This window comes from Anopheles stephensi, chromosome X, assembly GCF_013141755.1.
Source record: "Anopheles stephensi strain Indian chromosome X, UCI_ANSTEP_V1.0, whole genome shotgun sequence".
NCBI classification, from domain to species: domain Eukaryota; kingdom Metazoa; phylum Arthropoda; class Insecta; order Diptera; family Culicidae; genus Anopheles; species Anopheles stephensi.
The window spans coordinates 2,786,296-2,805,098 of NC_050201.1; the positions used below are offsets into that span (position 1 = coordinate 2,786,296).

The 18,803-nt window shown below is 45.5% G+C and overlaps 1 protein-coding gene across 3 annotated transcripts in view; it reads right to left on the bottom strand.

Moving 5' to 3' along the window:
* Nucleotides 1-705: 705 nt before the first annotated feature.
* LOC118503759 (telomerase-binding protein EST1A) overlaps nt 706-18,803 on the bottom strand; it is a 28,752-nt gene continuing 10,654 nt past the window's right edge. For 2 of the 3 annotated variants that reach the window (XM_036037422.1, XM_036037430.1), the window contains 10 exons: nt 12,170-12,399; nt 12,004-12,077; nt 11,833-11,936; nt 11,582-11,697; nt 11,343-11,477; nt 11,006-11,263; nt 3,142-3,292; nt 2,794-3,052; nt 2,575-2,714; nt 1,267-2,489 (listed from right to left, as the gene is read on the bottom strand). In XM_036037422.1, coding sequence (XP_035893315.1) covers nt 2,356-2,489; nt 2,575-2,714; nt 2,794-3,052; nt 3,142-3,292; nt 11,006-11,263; nt 11,343-11,477; nt 11,582-11,697; nt 11,833-11,936; nt 12,004-12,077; nt 12,170-12,399 — 1,601 coding nt within the window. In that variant the 3' untranslated portion in view covers nt 1,267-2,355. Of the gene's footprint in view, nt 2,490-2,574; nt 2,715-2,793; nt 3,053-3,141; nt 3,293-11,005; nt 11,264-11,342; nt 11,478-11,581; nt 11,698-11,832; nt 11,937-12,003; nt 12,078-12,169; nt 12,400-18,803 lie in introns of all 3 variants that reach the window. The other variant, XM_036037438.1, reaches the window with a different exon arrangement.

The window sequence follows — 18,803 nt, forward strand, 5'->3', positions numbered from 1 at the left end:
AGTCTTCTTCTTCGTCGCTTTTTTTCCCCTAATAGGTGTTAAACTCATCGTTACCTGCTGTCTCCCCACAAACACAAACACTTATACAGACAGTTAAAATTATAATTGTTTTAATGACTAATGGGGAGCGCTAGAGGCCCCCCAATACCCGAGACAAAAACAAACGCTGCATCAGCAACGGCTCCTCATCAAACTCGTTAATAGTTTCCTCATTGTGTTTGCGATGCGTTTTGCGCAAAAGCGATGCATTTTGTTTATGGTTTTCAAGAAGATCAAGGCCAAACGTCGAAACCATAAAACCGCGCGCAGGCAGCAAATTGGCAGGCCACATAAAACAACCAACAAAAAAAAAAAACAAACGCGCAATTGCCTAATCATCCCGTTAAAGCGACCGTAAACTCAGGTGCCAGACGATTTGCGATTGATTTCCTTAACCGAAGCTAACCGCTTTAAATCACCCAACATTATGCAGGGGTTTCCCGGCGAGAACAACGCAAGCGGCTATTATTACAACTGCGGTGGATGATAGTTGATAGTCGGGTTGACAGCTGTCATCCACTATTAGTTGCTATAAAAGTCGCTTACGTTGTTCCATCATCAGGAAAACCCTGTTATTTTTTTTAACAGTTTTTTAACAGCAACAAAAAAATATCACATTTTCTATCGTTTCGGATGTTCCCATCGTAACTATAAAACATTTAATGGTTTTAAAATTATACTATACTTATTTTATTCTAAGCAAAAAAAAAATTACTTTCGAATCGATTCGCTGCATCAGGACCGCACATTTTTGTCTGGAGCGCATGAGCTCATCCATCATCATCAATCATCGTCGGTGAGTGTTTAATTAAGTAACGAATGAAACCCTCGTCGGTGGCGCGGGTTAGATAATAATTTTAATGTGTTAACTGTCTTTTGCTAACTCTAGAGCACCATCACGGATAAAGAGGATAAGATAAGGCGTTGAAATACCGCGCAAGAAAAAAAAACAGGATTAAAAAGATGACGTTTGGGAGATTTTTTTTCACGAGAAATCAGCACATCCATAAGTGTTTGAGGGGGTTAAAAAGAATTTAAAAAACGAAACTTTTTTTTTAAATAATTAGGTGATTAAAAACTATATCCCTCTTTACAGCAGCATCCGCTTGTGTCTCAATGCGCAGTGATACAGTGAGTATTATTATACATTTTTCGTAATGACGCCTCTGCTGCATCTGCATCACAGATGCTGCAAAAGAAGAGGGATTAACGCTGCTGTTTGTTTTGTACTGCTTGTACGATAGGCAAGTAAACGGTTAAAACTACAGAGCAAGCAACTAATTTACACTTTAACCGAACCAAAGAACGTAACAGTTGAAAAGCACCTTAGCAACAACTTTGCAAGCTAGCTTAAGATTAAGTAACCACTAACAAATGAGGCGGGTTTGCATTTTGGAAACAAACTTACTCCTCGCAACATTAACACCATTCCCGTTCGCGCGTAATTTCTGCGTATCTATCCTGTCGGGCTATCATAATGACTAATACGAACTATTCTAGCACATCAGTCTAGATGCGAATCGATCGCGAACGGCATCACCGCGAATGTCGGTCGATATGTCATTCCTTTACTTGTGATATAGTAATTATAAACGGCCGATACTATGAATTTTGAGTACATTTTTAATAAAAGATTTGAAAAAAACCCTGATTTACACAAGGTTAGAAGCCAATCGTACGCATCAATCATTATTATGTTAAAATCTCTTCTATGATGCTGATCGCGCGAATTTTGCTGCAGGGTTTTCCCAGACAAAAAAAAGATGTTAAAAAAAACTAAAATATTCACTGCTGTTCTCTCCTCGTTCTAAAAACCAAAGCACGAACTAATCGAGTCCGTCACTAACAGGTGAATCAGTCATTACACATCAGTAACATGTGATGTAGTGCTCACACCGTTACTGGTATCTCTATTGGTATCGAACGTATGGTGTACATACGTGTCGCCCTATCCATGCGCTCTCCTCACCCTTACACAGGTTGGTCAGACATGCTGGTCAACATTTCGGACCAATATGCAGGTTCGGTAGAACGTTTCCGCAACGTTAGGTTAACATACTTATGCTTAGTTCTTATCCGGCCTAACGCCCATTTGATGCAGTCTCCTACCTTGAGTTACCCTAGGTGAGCAAAACTTCCAACACTCACCTGCGATCAGCAGCTTTTGGGACGTCATCTGTCAATTTGTTTAAAAAGATAAACTACACGGCGCTAGCTAGAATTGGTAAGATGTACAGCGTGTGTGTGTGGTGAGAGAGAGATTGCCGGTTACCGAAATGCTACCAGCCAGCTCATTCCCACCCGGGGCACCATTCGTTAAGCACTCAGCCCAGCCCACTTGATAAAGTCGGGCAGCTCCCGGACGGGCAGGTCGTTCGATATGGCTTTGACGCGCAGGTTACGGTCGGTCGTTAGCAGTACGACGTCGTGTGTTAAGTAGCGTGTTCCGGCTGTGTGTGAGCGAAGGAGGAGATTATCACACTCACTGTGGACTTTGGAGATAGCTAGAAAGGTTTAACCGAAACATCAACTTACCCTGCTTTTCTTTAACACTGTGTCGACAGAGATTGAGCGCCGTCTCAAGGATGCGATCGTCGTTCGACTTGAGATCCCCGTCACCATCCTCCACCGTAAAGTTGGACGTTTTCAGTATGGATCCTTTCGTCGTAACGCATCTACAGTACGGTTGAGAGGACACCACAAATTTAGCCATAAAGGGTGATAGTTGAATTTCTTAGCAGCCGGATCACTTACTTGAGGGCAGGATTGCGTGACTTGATGAAATGTAACGCTTTCTTGGACAGTTCCGCAACCTTGGCTGCATGCTGCAGCGCGGGAAGCGATGCACTGTTGATCGGTTGTGGTCCCGTGCCAATATCCGCAACAGCTGCCGGGGCTGTTGGTAGGGCGTACGATTTGGACGCCGCTGACAACAGTTCATTGCCGGCCGATGTCTGTTGTTTCGGTGACAGATGTCTTATACCCTTCGAAAGCCCCTCGAGCTCGTTAATCACTGGATAAGGAATGGAGGGAAGATGGGTTCAGTTTTTCGAAACTGCCTGGATGTCCCATAATATCTGGGCGATTGCGTCCTTATCTTACCAATGATCGGTACCATTAGCTGGTACAGTGGATGCGCCTTCGCGATCATTTCTATGGCCGGCAGATAGTCGACGAAGCAGTTCGTGTCCGGAACTAGAGACCGGGGCCGAACTTCGATGGTGACTGCGATCGTGCTTTGCGAAAGTATATCCTGCACGGGATGAACGATTACAACAGGTCAGTGGCATTAGCCTTATTAACATAGGGTTTAGGGAAGGTACGCTTGTTAGCGACTCTTACGCAATATGTCAATGTCTCTTGATGTTTATGTATCGCGCGAGATTGGCTTAGTTTGACCCGTTACCATTCATTTCCATTAAGGTCCATAACAAACCGATACACGAGATTAACACTTTCCCCACGGAAGCAGATAAACAAAATGGCACATTTTTGCTCAGTGAATCTTGAAGACTTGAGATGGAGGAAACGGGCCGGCTCGAACCATTTCTTTGCCAATTTCTCTTATGTCAATAGGGATCATTTAAAACAGCTTGAACAAGATGAAAACCAAACTAAGCTGGTGAGCCATTGCACGTCTTGAGGTGCAAAGGAGTAAAACCAACAATCGACACACACACATACACGCCGGTGGTGAAGGTGGTCAAGATGAGGAGAAGAATTAATGAACTAAACATAATATGACACTAAAAGCTCTAGGACCCATCGTACCCCAAAGGGGGGGGGAGATACGCCCAAGTCGTCAGCTGATGTGAATGCCGCGGGTGTATGACTTCACCCGTATCACCAAGAAACGTGGCGATTTCTGCCACAAAACTCTCGGTGTTTGAAAAGGACACCTGACCCGGCCGGCGAACGGCGAACGGTGTTGTGTGTTTAAGAATGCAAACATATATTTGCATGTTGCACACAGCTCTGTTTGCGTACTCGTTACCCGTTCTTTCACTCGCTTCCCTTCTTCTTCCACCGCCTGGCGGAGTTGGTATCTCACATTCCTTTTATCTGAGCGGGCGCGGACAATTCTACGGCTGTCATGCGCTTATGTGCCTGTACGGTTGCGTCGCCCGACCCTTAATGTTTCGGACCAGGGTGATTGTTGAACGTTTGCACCGTGTCCTCCGGGATTCTCCCTTCACCGGTGCCACCTAGGCACACAAGAAAAGAAAAGCAGGGCGAGCAAATGCGCAAACAAATCGCACCAAACAAACAGTCCAACATGCGTGTCTTCCTCCCCGAGCTCTGAAGCAACAGTAGGAATGTGACATAGGGTTAAGGGAAAGGAAATTGAATGGCACGTTGGTCCAAGATTCTTCCAACAGTTTGCGACAATGCATAAGGTGCAACAATGTTATATGCAGACGGTACCGAGAGATGCTGCTCGTGATCTTAATACAGTTGAGCTTTAAGTACCAAATTTGACTATAAAGACTTCAAGGGACAAATTGGAATTCAAACTCCCTAGTCCGGAAATTCTATTCAATTATTACTTCAAGCATAATACTTCGTCTCCAGTATCTGTCATCTTCGGAAAGGAAGAAGAACGGGGAGGACTCGGATGAAACTTCCAGCATCTTGATATCGCAAACCTCATATCTATCTCCCATCTTCGTCTGGACATTGCACAAGCGGTGACTCACAGGGCAGCATCAGCAAAAATCTCCACACAAAACCCAACCCAAACCAGAAGGCCGGCCGCCACGAGCAGCCTCCACTTCCGATGCTGATCGTATCAATTGTTGCCTAGGTGTTTTTATAGTCCTTAGCAACCATGATACCTATCTTCACTGGTGCGCACACCGTGGTGCGCGATCGGAGAAGGTGCTCGTGAGTTAAACGGTGCGAAGCAAAGAAGAGGAGCCAATTACATTGAAGATATAAAACTACAAACAGAAACGATAGCAGATGGGATAGTCAAATGAAGGAAAGGAGTTATAACTGGATAAGCACAGCCTAACCTCAAAACAACCAGTTGGGGTTCTTTTTTTATTCAGACCATAGTTCGTGTTAGCATATTGGAGCGGGCCAGAGATCTAGTTGGTAGTGGCAGCGATCTTTAACACAGCGCAGGACCAATATCAAATCTCATCCGAACCGTTGTGCCTTGACTAACCAGCTGTCAAGAGATCCAGACTTTGTGACAGACCAAGACCTCTCGAAGTTGTAGAACCTATATGAAAACGGCAAGAATTTGTATCGTCCTGATACACCTGCCTCCAGTTATTCGAGAGCTATTCAGGTATAATTCTTAAGCTCCTTCAACAACCAAAAGAACAGATAGGACCGCTCTGTAATGGAGTTGTTCTTTATCGTTCTTTGTGAATTAAATGTGTTGCTCGCTAATGTTCCCTCCCAAAAAGGTTTCCAATATCCTAAATCAAACAAATGATTTGATTAATGGGATATTATGTTGCCCAACACCGTTACACAACTGGTAACAAAAAAAAATAAAACTTGTTTCCAACATCACCAACCCGAGCATGCTCATTAGGTCGGGCCGTACCAAGCAAGAAACTCCGGGGAAGACAAAAGATATAATCAAAGCCTTTATGATATAAGATTGATTTGTCAGGCAATTTTACGATCGAAGATTTTCAGGCCCATCGGGACTCACTTCTTACTAGCACCATCATAGTTCACGCTAGCGTTCGTCCAGGGGCTCTCAACTCGATCTAGAATCTTTTTCCTACGGTGAGATCGTCTTAGGATAGGCTCAGATTATACGGAACTCTCGTTGCCAAAGATCATAGAGCACCGTTCGACTAGAACACCTCAAATGGCTACTACCATAACGTTATGGTCAAGAATAGACGACATACTTAACGAAGTGCCTAGATTATACCTAGATTTAAAACCCGACTAGAAGGCTAGAACGCCAACAACAACAACACGAAACTGAGCATCATTTCTTATGCAAATAGATTATACTGTTATGCGCAAAAAATTAAGCTATTTACGACCGTTTTACAGGTTTGTTTCACGCGGTAATAAAGGTTAATTAAGGCTGGCTGAAAATCCTCTTAATAGCTTGCTTCTGTTAAATCGCTTATCTTCGCGGTGGACGACGCAGGCTCCAACGAGTTCCAATTTCGAGCAGAATATCTCGTCTACATCGTACCTACGGCTTACTGTGTTAGTGTTGTGCTGTATCGCTGTACTTCCTAGTGAGTGTATCAGATCCAGGTTAATTACTTATGACGATTGGCACAGCGACCTCACAGCGATCACCTCAAGGATGCTTCTCGGACATTAACGCAGCACGTTTCAGCAAAGGGCAGCAATGCCGTCGAACAACAAGCCCCCATCAGCGACCAAAAAGCATCGACCGTGCACGACATTTATGATTTATTATTTCTGCAATCAGTACAAGTTCGATTTGAATATGTTTTGCCGGTCCCCCACCCCTCCAAGCGCAAACTAATCATCAAAAAATCCCTACGCCTCTCAGCTATTGCTTGTGCAACATCAATCGTCCCGGTTCCAACAGATCGTTGGCATAGAGCAAAAATGCAAGAGAAAAACGAAGAAACTCCCAGACACAAAACCTTTTCCCTAATTGCAACTATCCGACGCATTATAATTTCCAACGACCGGCGAGCGAGTGACGCGTGGAGCCGTTTATGCAAATGGTGCGCCATTTCAGCCCGTTTTGTTTGGTTAGGTTGCGGCGAAGCCCCGATTGCAGCAAACCGCTGGACGTGGTTCGTGGATGCCATTACGCGATAAGTAAGTTAGTTGGTGAAATATTATTATTTGCCACCCCTCTCGCTCGCGATTTAATGAACGAGGTGTTGAAGGTGCAAAATGGCAGTAAATATTTTATCCATCTTTGCCACTCGGTGATCTCGTTTGGGCGAAGTCCACGGGCTGCAATCCGGGCATCATCAGCCCGGAATTGTGTGCGAGCTGTCGGGGAAGAATAAATACAGCGCAAATGCATTATAGCTTTTGACAAATCCCAATATTTTCGATGACCTTGACGCCAGGTGTGTGTGTGTGGGGAGACGTCCAATCGAAGCTTGCTCGCTTCTTGAAATGCTCAAGAAAAGGAAAAATCAACATCTGTCTGGTGGCTACGATAAGAAAAACTTTAGGTGCAGTTCGAGTTGCACAGCGGAGCTACCGACGGCCAAGTCCATCATGCTCTATAAATAGCTGTGTCCAAGCAGCACTGTTAAGGCGTTAGCAAATAATGCCTAGCTACTTCCGCGATGGCATCGGAGGTGGTCGATGTCATGCAGATTTTTGGATAACATTTTCGCTGCATCCAAGAATCCTCATTCCCAAGACTCTCCTGCGCTAACCTACAATAGATGGATGAAGGCCTCAACACATCTGATCAGACAACCAGAATAGAACATCACCGAATATCAAGTACACCTATTTGCTTAACAGACTGCAGAGAAGTGTTTGTCAAGCATGCATCAAATCTGCCCTCTGCAGGAAGTGGTAAAGTGGCGAGCGAAACACTATTTTCGGATATCAATATTTGACATCAGTGCTTGAGATCGCTTGTCAAGGTTTTGGATATTGAATCAACAGAGAGCACCAAACTCAATGTAGGAGTAGGTGAGTATTCTAAAGGATTACATACGCTTAGAACCATCTCCGGAGCTTATGATGACGTTGCGAGGCGAAGAGAAGGAGAGAGACCTACAGAAGGCCTTCATCAATGTGACTACGCATAACGGGACTCCCGCCAGTCAAAGCTGGACTAGCATCGCCCTTTATCAGCTGATGCTATTAAACCTCAGCTTATCTTTCCACGGGGGGAGATACATAGATCTGCCCGACTTGTTATAATCCATGTGTCCTTCCGTGTCCTCCTATATCTCGCAGAGTCTCCTCAGCACTAAAACTTCCCAATCTATTAGCCAAAAACTCTAATTTGTGCTTCAAGAAACCCACACGCATGATGGTCAAGGTGGAAGGTTCCATTATCTTCAACCTCACAACCCTGTCACATCCCGTTGCCGGTTATGCCCTTGAAATTTGAGTGTCTCCTCGCCTTCAAAACCATCGTTCCATCTCAGGAACGCGCCCAGAAGGAGGAGGAGGAGGAGGAGGAGGAGGAGGCGGTGAAAAAAAAAACGACAGTACATGAAGCAGCACTCTTTATGTACGAGAATGTCTATTATGTGCGTTCTTTTCTCTTCTCTTCTCACTGCTCCCTACCCTCTTCCCCCACCCACCTCTTTCCTCCCGGGGATGGGTAGGCCTCACTTCGCTAACGCAATCTCTTTCTCCCTGATCAAAAAACCGTCGGCGCCTTTCGTTCGCGTGTACATTCCACAACTGTTTCGCGATCTTCACCTTGCATCCCGTTTTCCCATCCTTCCCACCTTTCGCAAAGCCTCACTCCCCATGCCCGCCCTTTTCCCTTTATCCATTTAGTTCTTGTCCTCCCGCTGCTGCTGCTGCTGCTACTCCTCCACCTGCTCCACAGCTCCATTTTCTTCGTTTGTTCGTGTGTTTTTTTTTTTCTTTCTTATCCTTCGCCTTTACAGATTTGCTCGACCGTACAGTGTTGATCTGCTGGTGTTGACTGTGAGGCGGATAAGGCAAAACAAAACAACAAAAAACTTAAGGGAGGATATCAACATTTTAAACTACATAACGCTGCCCCGCTGTTTCTGATTCCATTCCTTCGCCATCTGCACGTCTGTGTGTCGTGTGTGTGTGTGTGTGTGTGTGTGTGTTCTCTCTTGCCAATCTTGAGCACAGTCTGAACATATTCGCATTCCCATATCCATCAGAGATATACCGGAGATACATCGGGGCCATCCAGAAGGGGGCATGACGTGTTTCGAGTTTTTCATCTTAAAACGATTAACGCAATATCAATTGATTTTAATGTGTAATGCAATTGCGAATCCGATCAAAGACCCCAGTAATACGATCAAAGACAACAGCGAGCCGTGAGCACCTCTCTCTGTCACTATGATGTCGGCTGATAGCTGGGTCCTAACCTTATCTATCATCAACAGAAATCCTTCCCCATTAGCACTCCTTATGTTCTTTTGTTTCTTCTCTCTCCCTAGCTCGCTCTCTCTCTCTTTCTCTCCGGCTTACTCTTTAACACTAGCCGAAGAAAAACTTTTCCCCGCGATGCTCCAATAGAACAGCTCAAGATCATGATCGCGCACAGCGCGATTTTCCTCTCCCTCTCTCTGGCGAGCGTGTGCACACGCGCAAAGACAAGAAAGGGTCAAACCGTGGCGAAAACTATTCGCTACGGCGACTTCAATTTACCGGAGCCTCCAAAACCCTCCAGCCTGCCACACTTCGTTTCACTTTTCACATTACTCGCAGGCAAACCATGAATTTTTCACTCGTTCGTTCACCTAAATAGCGCGCCGCGCGCGCACATGGAAACAGAGATCACACAATGCGCGTTCCAGCGTTGTTGTCCAGCAGGTCGAGGTCCGTCCGTTCCAGTAAGCGCATAAGGGGATGGTTCCAAAAACAAAAAAACACAAGCGCGCGACAGGGAATAGTAGGGAATTACGAAGTACGTGGCCACGGCAGAAACATACGCATACGGTGACGAAGCTGTGGGGGTGGTGAATCGCTTTCTTCTTGCTGTTGATTTTTGTACATGCAAAAGCCGTTTGCGATCGTTAAGTTCGGTTGATGCATTTCAGCAGGATGAGGTGAAGAAAATTTGCCATACATACGGGGGGGGGGGGGTTGTGTCTTGGTAGGTGGTGAAGCTCTTAAGTTCGGGCTATTCTGGTGGATTTCGTTGGCGACCTCAATTCATAATGTGTACCATATCCCGGGCACACACACACATCCATTTGTCGTCTTGGGCAGACATCTGTGCTTTGTTCGGTGCAAACACATCAGTAATTGAGGTTATGCTCCATTTTCCTGAAGGTTATCCTCAAGGACACTTCTAACATCGAAGATCGCAAGTCTATAGAGTCTGGAACTTCAATGTTGGAAGAACCCTAAAGGCAACCGAGACACCCAGCTCAAGATACAGCAAGAGGTCAACCACCGCGACTGCTCCCAAGACAATGATCTACCATCGCAGCCATATCGAGCCCGATAGTGGTGATGCTTCGTTTGCCGGGCTCTTGTCGACAGTAACAAAATAAAGACAAGATGGGCTCCACCCCGTCCAATGCCGTCCCCGGCTGCCTTTACCACTACCGGTGGGTATAATAAAATGAACCCCGAAAAAGCCTATTAACACACTAATAAGCCACGATACCATAACAGCAAATCTTTCGCATGTTCTTTCGCCCGGATCTACCCTTTCCTTTTTGCTCTTGATCTTTAATTTGTTTGATCCGCGCGGCGGTGGTGCTGATGGAGCCCACAACAATAAAAATCGACCCGTTGAGGTGGACACGGGCCCGCCACCGTCTCCCGCCCGACCGAAGCCACGGTGCACGGTGAGCAAATTATGATTAATATTCATAAGCGCTTACGAACCCACCCCGGTTGTTGTGTGCTCGGCCGGGGAGCATCGGCTTTTGGGGCGGAAGCCGGCCAACGGCCACTCTCTCGGGTACGTCAACTACACCAACAAGAATCTCGAGCATTATGGTGGTCAACAGAGGAGGGACACATCATATCAGAAATTAATTTCTTTCGAGCTCGTTCTTTCGCTAACGCCCTTTTCCTTTGTGTGTGTGTGGGTACCCATCGACACGTTGCTTCCCGCCCGGAAGTGTGAGTTATATGTAATTAATGAAACGGTCGTAAGTTGCAATCAGCGACAGTGGGAATCCGCGGTGCCTATCGATAAACCGATGCCGGAGCAAACGATCCCGCACAACAACGAAAAGACAGTTCCGGTCGATTAACAGCGCAATCGCGCCAGTAAGCGCTCGAAACGAATTACGAAATTTATACGATTAAAGTCCGAGGACCGAAGAAACCGTCCATCATCACTCACCTGCACTCGCTGGTTATGTTTCTCCTGCATGCGTTGCTTACGCTCGAGCTCGTCCTTCAGCCGCAGTAGCTTACGCGTTTCGATGCTACCCGGACTAATGCTGCTGCCACCACTTATAACGCCACTATCAGTCGATGGTGAGGCCCACCCTTCAGCCGGTACTTCTGGATCAAGCTGCTTCGAACCGTTCTCATCGTCCGGTGTCGGTGCACCTTCACCATCGCTAAAACTTTCCATCAGGATATCCATATCGCCCAGCTGTCGAAAGCAGATTGCAGGATTAAAAATCCTGATGCCCGAATTTCTGTACTTCCAATACCAACAAAACCACACTTACCGCTTCTATTCGATTTTCTACCACGCTATAAAACTGGGCAGCATTTTCTGGTGTGCCGCGGTGAAGCACTGGTGGATCACAGTTACACAGACGATCGGTGCCAAAATAGAGTAACTTCTGTATGCGTAGCACATTCTGTATTATGGGAGAAATGAAACAAATAATTAGCATTTAGTGCCCATTCGTCGCGTGGTGTTTTGTGTGTGTGTGTGTTAAGTCAAAACATTCGTTATAATTACTTGTGCCTCTTCCATGTCGCACTCTGGATGCACAAAAATTGGTTCCGGTTCGTGGTACATGAGTGGTGTGAACCCAGCAAGGGTAATATCCTCTGGAAGTCGTACCGTTTCGTACCCTGGTGGAAAATGGTGGAATAAAATCGATGGCTTGCTATAATTATGGCAACTTTGCACGTTTATACTTTCTATTTTAATTTCTTCCCTAAGTGCACTACGCAAAATTTTGTAAATCGTTCCCCACTGGAACTTACCATCCTTTTGCTCGACCGACAGTATGCCGCGGTTCGTATCCAAACTCTTGAGCATGTTCATCAGCACCGCCAGTTCGGACCACGGATCATGGGCAGTTGATTTTCTGGAAAAGAAAGGAGTAGAATCATTTAGAAGGGAAAATGTCTGCATCAAACAGTGCAGGATATTACCCCATCTTAAAATCAGCACAGCATGGAGGTGGATTCCAGGTTTCCGTGTTGGACATCATCCAATCGCACCAGACCTACATTTATAGCAGGTGAACATGAGAGTTCAAATCATCAGATATTCAATATCTTACGAGTAGTTTACGAGTTTATGCAACTTCATTGTTACCTTAATAGCTGGTAGTATCACTTTGGCGTCCTCAGGCAGGACAAGTTTCGGTATCTCACTCTCGGTACTGATCACGTCAGCTTCAGTCCCTTTCGTACTGTCTCTGGCTGTGTCCAGTGCTTCCTGTATAAGTCGTATTAGTCGCTCCAGCAAGATGCCGAACATCACCAAACCGGATGCTAGTGCACACTCTTGCAGCTCTGACCGAGTCGCTAGCTTGGAGGACGTATCTGTATGATAGAAACAATTCCAAATACACAATAACTTAAAAGATGTTGGCTTAAAGTTTGAAGTTCATCAAGATGATACGATCTGAATGAACTGATTATTCTGGAAGGAAGTCAGTAATGGCTGGCCAAGACCTCTGGATGGATGTAGAGCCAAAGAAAAGGGGAGGATAACTTCAAGAACCTTCAATTTTTCACTCGCTGACTAATTGCATAGCAAAGGACGCCTCTGATAACTTCATTTTCATCGATCTTCACAATTATCCAAAATGTTCGCCCAAAACTTTGGCAATGGTCCGTCGCGAAACTGTCTGTCAGCTTCGGGACGCACTTCGTCAAGGGAATGGGACAGCAGCAAACCGATTATCATCCAGCACGGTTACCGTGAACACCAATGTCATGCGAAATTATTTTTGCCCCGGTCTTGGGCCGTTGCTTTTCGCTGTCAACGTCGGTGGGCATTCTCGCTTATTAAATCATCTCCACCACCGGCAAACCGGGTAAAGAATGGTGCATTACGGCAGGATCTGCATTCAACGCGCCAGAAATTGCAGTTCGGCCGAAGCCATAAAGAATGTGCTGACAGTGAGGAAAGCAGAAATAATGATCATATCGCATAGGGAGCGCGAGTCGCCGTTGTGGGTCTGCAGAGTTTTAGTGACGACGCTTGAAATTCGGAGGAAATTTTCAATCGACCATTACCGCGCGTTGTGATTCGCTCGGCTGAGATTAGCGTCGCTGCCGGTCTCCATACCGTTGATAACCATAATGATATTTTTTGGCATCCCGTTTTGCGCTATACATTCGGTCTGGTTGGTGTCTAAGCGGAGCTGGCAAGACAAAGATCGCTGATATGTTAGAGAGAATTAATTTCATTTTGTATTATAAAGTCTACCAGGGCTTATATTCTCTCTCTCTTGAGGTCCAACAAGGTACTCAACGTATTCTACGGGCTTGAATCTGGACAGCTCATTAATCGAACCATTTATCGAAGAGCTCAAACTGGTCTCCACCCCGCGGAAAATCACGAAAGCGTATGTGTGCTCCAATAATCGAAGTTCAACCTCCAGGAATGCAGACTCCGTTTGAGAAGAAGCAACCCTTTTACCGATTACCCAACACCCACCTTCAACTGATCTGGATGAGATTTTAGGTTCAGAATGTTTATAACTATCCTTGAATTCCCCGTCCTCTGTCTAGCCGAAAACAAACAGGACCCTCTCGGTTTGGTATCCAACAACGCAATGATTAATACTCATGCATCGATCGCTATGCAACAACCGCAATATAAATAGCTATCTGATTTGATACTAAGCACTCAACAATCAGGCGACCAATCATGTCGTCCCATGATAAAGATCTGATTCGCACGCCATCTTGCATATAGAGATAGGATGTGCGGTGACGATGACCCGAACGAGAGACGTATTATTCGGTGCCGTACGCTATATGGGTTCTAAGAAATCCTCCCTTGACTTCGTTGTGCCTTTCATTCCTTCTTATATTTCATTCAGTTCCACTATTACGATGAGATCCGCCAAAATGTTGAGGATGATACTTCGGAAGACCTCAACGGCCTTCTTTTTTTCCCGATGATGTGCTCCTCAACATAGAGCTATTTGTTGCAGAGTTTGCACATAAAGTTAGTTAGCCTGTATTATACTAAACCGTACCGCATTATCAAGCTATAGATGTATTTCCTCAGTTTGACCAGCATCCCCCCATATTCTGCCAACCTCGTTAGCTTCAAAATGACTACGCGTCGCTCATTTGGAACGATGATCGCTACATCCGGTGGCGATACCTTCTGCTAAATATTATGTTGATGTTCCTGCCCGGTCGATTCCTGCCAGCCCCGCTGCCCGAAGCCCATTTTCTGCTCGCTGCCCCAGGAACCGGCGGTTCCAGGGAATGGTCGAAAGACAAAGCCAATGGTCTTGAATTATCTCTATCTCGAGTATTCCACCGCGCTGGGGCCGTTTTCCTTCGGTAGCATAGGCGATATAGATACAGTGCCCACCTATACTCACACGATCACACGAAGTTCATCACCGGGGCGGAAGGTGAACGAACTGGCCAGCACAAAACCCATACGACGACAGAGCCTGACTCTTATCTGCCCGCTCGATTCTCACACTTCTGCACCATCGCTGCTAGCGCTTCAGCAACATATCTTCGGTGGGTATCTCTCGGATTTAATTTTTCTAGCTTTTCGATTCTGCATTCTGTTTTGTCGGACTGTCCTTACGACACCAAACTTAGAAGGAATTCGCGATATTGTGTTTCGGTGTACGGGCAAGGATGGCAAAATGGGGATCATTGATTCTACGACGTCCACACTCTAGAGATCCGTGGACAGAAGAAACGGGAAAAAGGTGATAATTATTTGCCATCTTCCTGTTTGGATCCGATGTGTCGGCTCTACGACCCGTGCCATATCGGGAAGATAAAGTCATGTCAAAGTCTCCACTGGGTCCGGCCGGGTTCTTCACAGTCGAGACCTTATTACCTACTTCAAAAATCTAGATTCTGCACAAAAGTCCCAGACTACAGTTATCGCAATAAAAAAAAAAGAGAACAAATTTGTTTATCCCCCCAAAATCCATATGACCCAGTTATGTAGGATAACGCGATCGCTGCTATAAATCAAAAGCTCACATTAACCTCTCCCCCGAGAAAGAAAAAACAAATCCTTGGAGAAAGTCCCGTAACGCCACAGACTAATCGGAGTGTAAATCATCCCAACAGCTAAATACCCTTCAGATCCCGAGACGTACGCTTTCGATCGGCTACGCCACCAGGTCACCAGGTCTGGAACCGAAACATTCATTCGATTCTGTCCGGCCTGAATTGCTCATCAATCACCTCCGTGTGATGATTTAAATTCAACAAGCTGTCAAAACTGTCATAAATATGTTGTCAGGTGTGTTGCTGATAAATTTGTCTGTCACATTTGCCGCCCCTTATACGATTATCCCCGATATGGCCCATGTCTAGCTGCGAAGCGGATGACAACTTGTGGACGAGTGAGATAATGAGATTGATTCCCCCCCAAAACACAAAAAAAAACAAACCCAACTAAAACTTAGCCCCCAAAAGCAATAAATCAATCCACTGACATAAACTCTGCCGGCCGGAATCTCTGCGCTACTTAATTCCGATGTATCGTAAAGATTTGTTTCCCCTTTGCTTTGTTCCGCACCGACGCTCGGATTTAATAAATTCCAAAACATCCAAAGTAGTGTTCAATGCGGCACAGCTCAACAACTTGAGGCGGAGAGAGAGAGAAAGAGAGAAAAGGCTGCAATAAAAATAATTTATTAGCTGTATCTGTATGTGCAGTTTGATTTACACACGATTTCAAAATAGTTTTTCTCAGGATCAATTATTTCATTTCGGGGTTTTCGCTGGAAAGATCCCTCCAAAAACCCTTTTTTTTTCGGCGTTGACCTACATAAGGGGTTTTTGTATCCATATTCTACAATCCTGATGAGCTTAAGGACATGCTTTCGGGATTTGATAACACTGACTTTCCATATTAATGTTTCGGTGTGTCCAGGTATATCTTGTTCCAACCCAGCGCGCGATCAATCATGCTTCATGCTTTCCCACAACCGGTGGACGACGACGATAAATTCTCCCGAGCATAGATTTAAGCCCGGACAGGACCACCAAGAACGAACCGTTCGAACTTTTAATCACCAAAGAAATCGGTCGCCGGATAAGGGGGACAGATTTCGCACAACCGATACCGACCAGCGATAGCAAACAGCCCATAAACCAGCATTGTAACCGTCAGGAAACACCAATAAATCACGGCAGCGGCAACATTCGCCGAACGCCACACCAAGAAACCATCAGGACCCACACCGTGTGTAAGAGAGAGAGAGACAGAGAAAACTAGCGAGTTAGCGAGTTAGTTTGGTTTTATTGAACTATGTCAAGTATTTGCGGTTAGGAAGACGACCCAGACCTTGCTGTTCGCGTCCGTTTTCCTCATCAACAACTGCCAAGCAAGTCAAGCATTACTATCAGAGTTTTAGTAGCTAGTGATGCTAGACATTTTATTATGCGCCGTCATCGTTCCTCTACTTCTGTCCGTTTACAACAGATAATTGAGGGCCGTTTGAGACATTCGATTCAAGAACACCGCGCGAGGTGAGGTTCAACTGGTTGCCTTGACCTGTACACTTAAGCGCTCCCTTGGTGACATGTGACAGTCGAAAGCGTTCAAGATATCAGGCAGGAGGAGTTCTCAAAGTAGAGCTCACCACCTTTAGAAGATATTCACTATAAACCTTGATAAAAGTAGCTTACACTATTTGAGCAAAGTTCTTACAGCTACCTCATCTTTCTTTTTTGCTCGTTCTCCTCTCTGCTGTCTTGTTAATTCTATTCTTTCTGCCTATCTCTCTCTCTTCGTTCTCGTTCGTTGCTCGCATGCTACTCACGGTCTTTCGCACAAGGCCCCTATATCATTGGGGCAGCTCTTGTCAAGATTCCCGTTGGCTATCATGAGCATCATCACACAGGAAAAACAACAAAAAAAAAAGAAAGGACAGAGCAAAATCTGTCCAGACAGCTGAGGCGTCCAGTTGGCGTCATCGTTTCATCGGCCTATGCTCCCGCGTGGCCATTATAAAGGCAACGCTCTGCCCTGGTAATACGACCGCACTGTCGGTGCACGCAGGCATACGGCATAAGGAATGGCCGTTAAGAACGTAATTAAACATACTTTATGCTGTATAATTGTCATGTAATGAGCATTTAATTATTTCCACTCGGCGCACCGGGGCCTGGAAATTCTTCGAATTGGATCGCGACCATAATATCGCGGGACGGCCGAGAACAGGGCAGCAGGCAGCACAGATTTGATAACCGAAGGCACTGTTGCTGGTCTCTGAACCTTTCGGCCCGTCTGTCTGCAAAATTCTGCCACAAGCGCAAACAAACCAAGTGGAAAGTTGGAACAGTTATCTTTGCTTTCATCTTAGCTCGCTACCTTCAAAAAACCCTCCCCTGACTAATGTACAAACTAAAGAGTCCACGTCAGATAGAGCTCAGCGAGGACTCCTGGTGGATCGTGCAAGAGATGGTGATGACATTCTTCGCCCATACTCGTACCGAAAACCTTGAAACAATTGAATCAAATTTTGTCAAGCACACAGAGCTCACCGATCGATCGCCAGCCGAGTGGTCTTCAGATCACACGAGCAGCGTCGCTAGAAAGGCTAGTGCCACATAAGAGAGAAAATTGCAGCCGAAGCTGTTACATGCTGCATACATAATAAAGTGGAGTAACGCCATCGACCGTAACTTCCACCGCCGTCCGTACGTAGGATCTACGGGGCAAATAGCCGGTGGTGGTGGGCATCAAGACCTCCGCAGAAAAAAATAAAACACGCGGAGCAAGAATGTGGGTACAAAGCAGAATGGACGTACATCATACTTAATCAAATGCTTAGCCGCTTATACCCGTGGCCAGTTTACACGGGTTTCAACTTTTTGTAGTACTTCTTTTTCTCTCCTTTCTGCAGCCAGAAGTTACAGAGCGCCCTTCAGGTTCCAGCAATTCACGTACTTTTTTGATTACAAAATTATTTAATTTTTTTCAAATCACTCACCCCACCCCGACCTGTGTTGCGTAACGTCAGACTTCATGAGGATCTCTAGCGCTAGCAACACTTGATTGTAATTAGGTAAAGGCACTTAAGGATGTCCAGCGAAACATTTCCCCACAGAGAACAGGCAAACCGAAATGATAAAACAACAAAGCTGGAAATCAACATATCCTACACCACACGTCAATGACCTAAAAGAGGCAAAGGAACCGTTTTAAATTGTGTCATGTCATTTGAATAATATATATGTTAATGTATGCGCATAAACACGCACTTAATGAGCCTGATTCGTTGGTGATTTTTCATGCTGTTTTGTTGCTGTTGTTCTTGGTGTTGGGAGGAGTTGGGGTTTTTTTTTGTTGAACAGCACTAAACTGACCAAAGTGGAAGAAGACGAGTTCAGCGTTGGTAGGCAGAAAAGGTAATGGGAGAAAGTTTTCTTCAAAGAAAGTGGGGGGCCTATACACTATATTCTGGAGCACAGCGCGTTTCTCTGGACACGGCTTTTCGATTCAATTCCGTGAACTATGACGATTGCTGATTCCGGAAGATTCGAATATCGGTGAGCGAAAGATGTTATGCGAGCAACTTCAATGTCCAGAGTCTAGTTTTTTCCCTCCCTCCAACATGGCTATTACTTCGAGTGAGTTCCTAGAATAGGAGCATGGAGTTAGAAAAAGGGATAACACTAGCGTAGTCCGGGCCAGATGATTTGGATTTCGATGAATTCCTGGTTTTTTCATTCGAGAAACTCCAGTGTCCAGAGTCTAGGTTTTTGATAGGTGG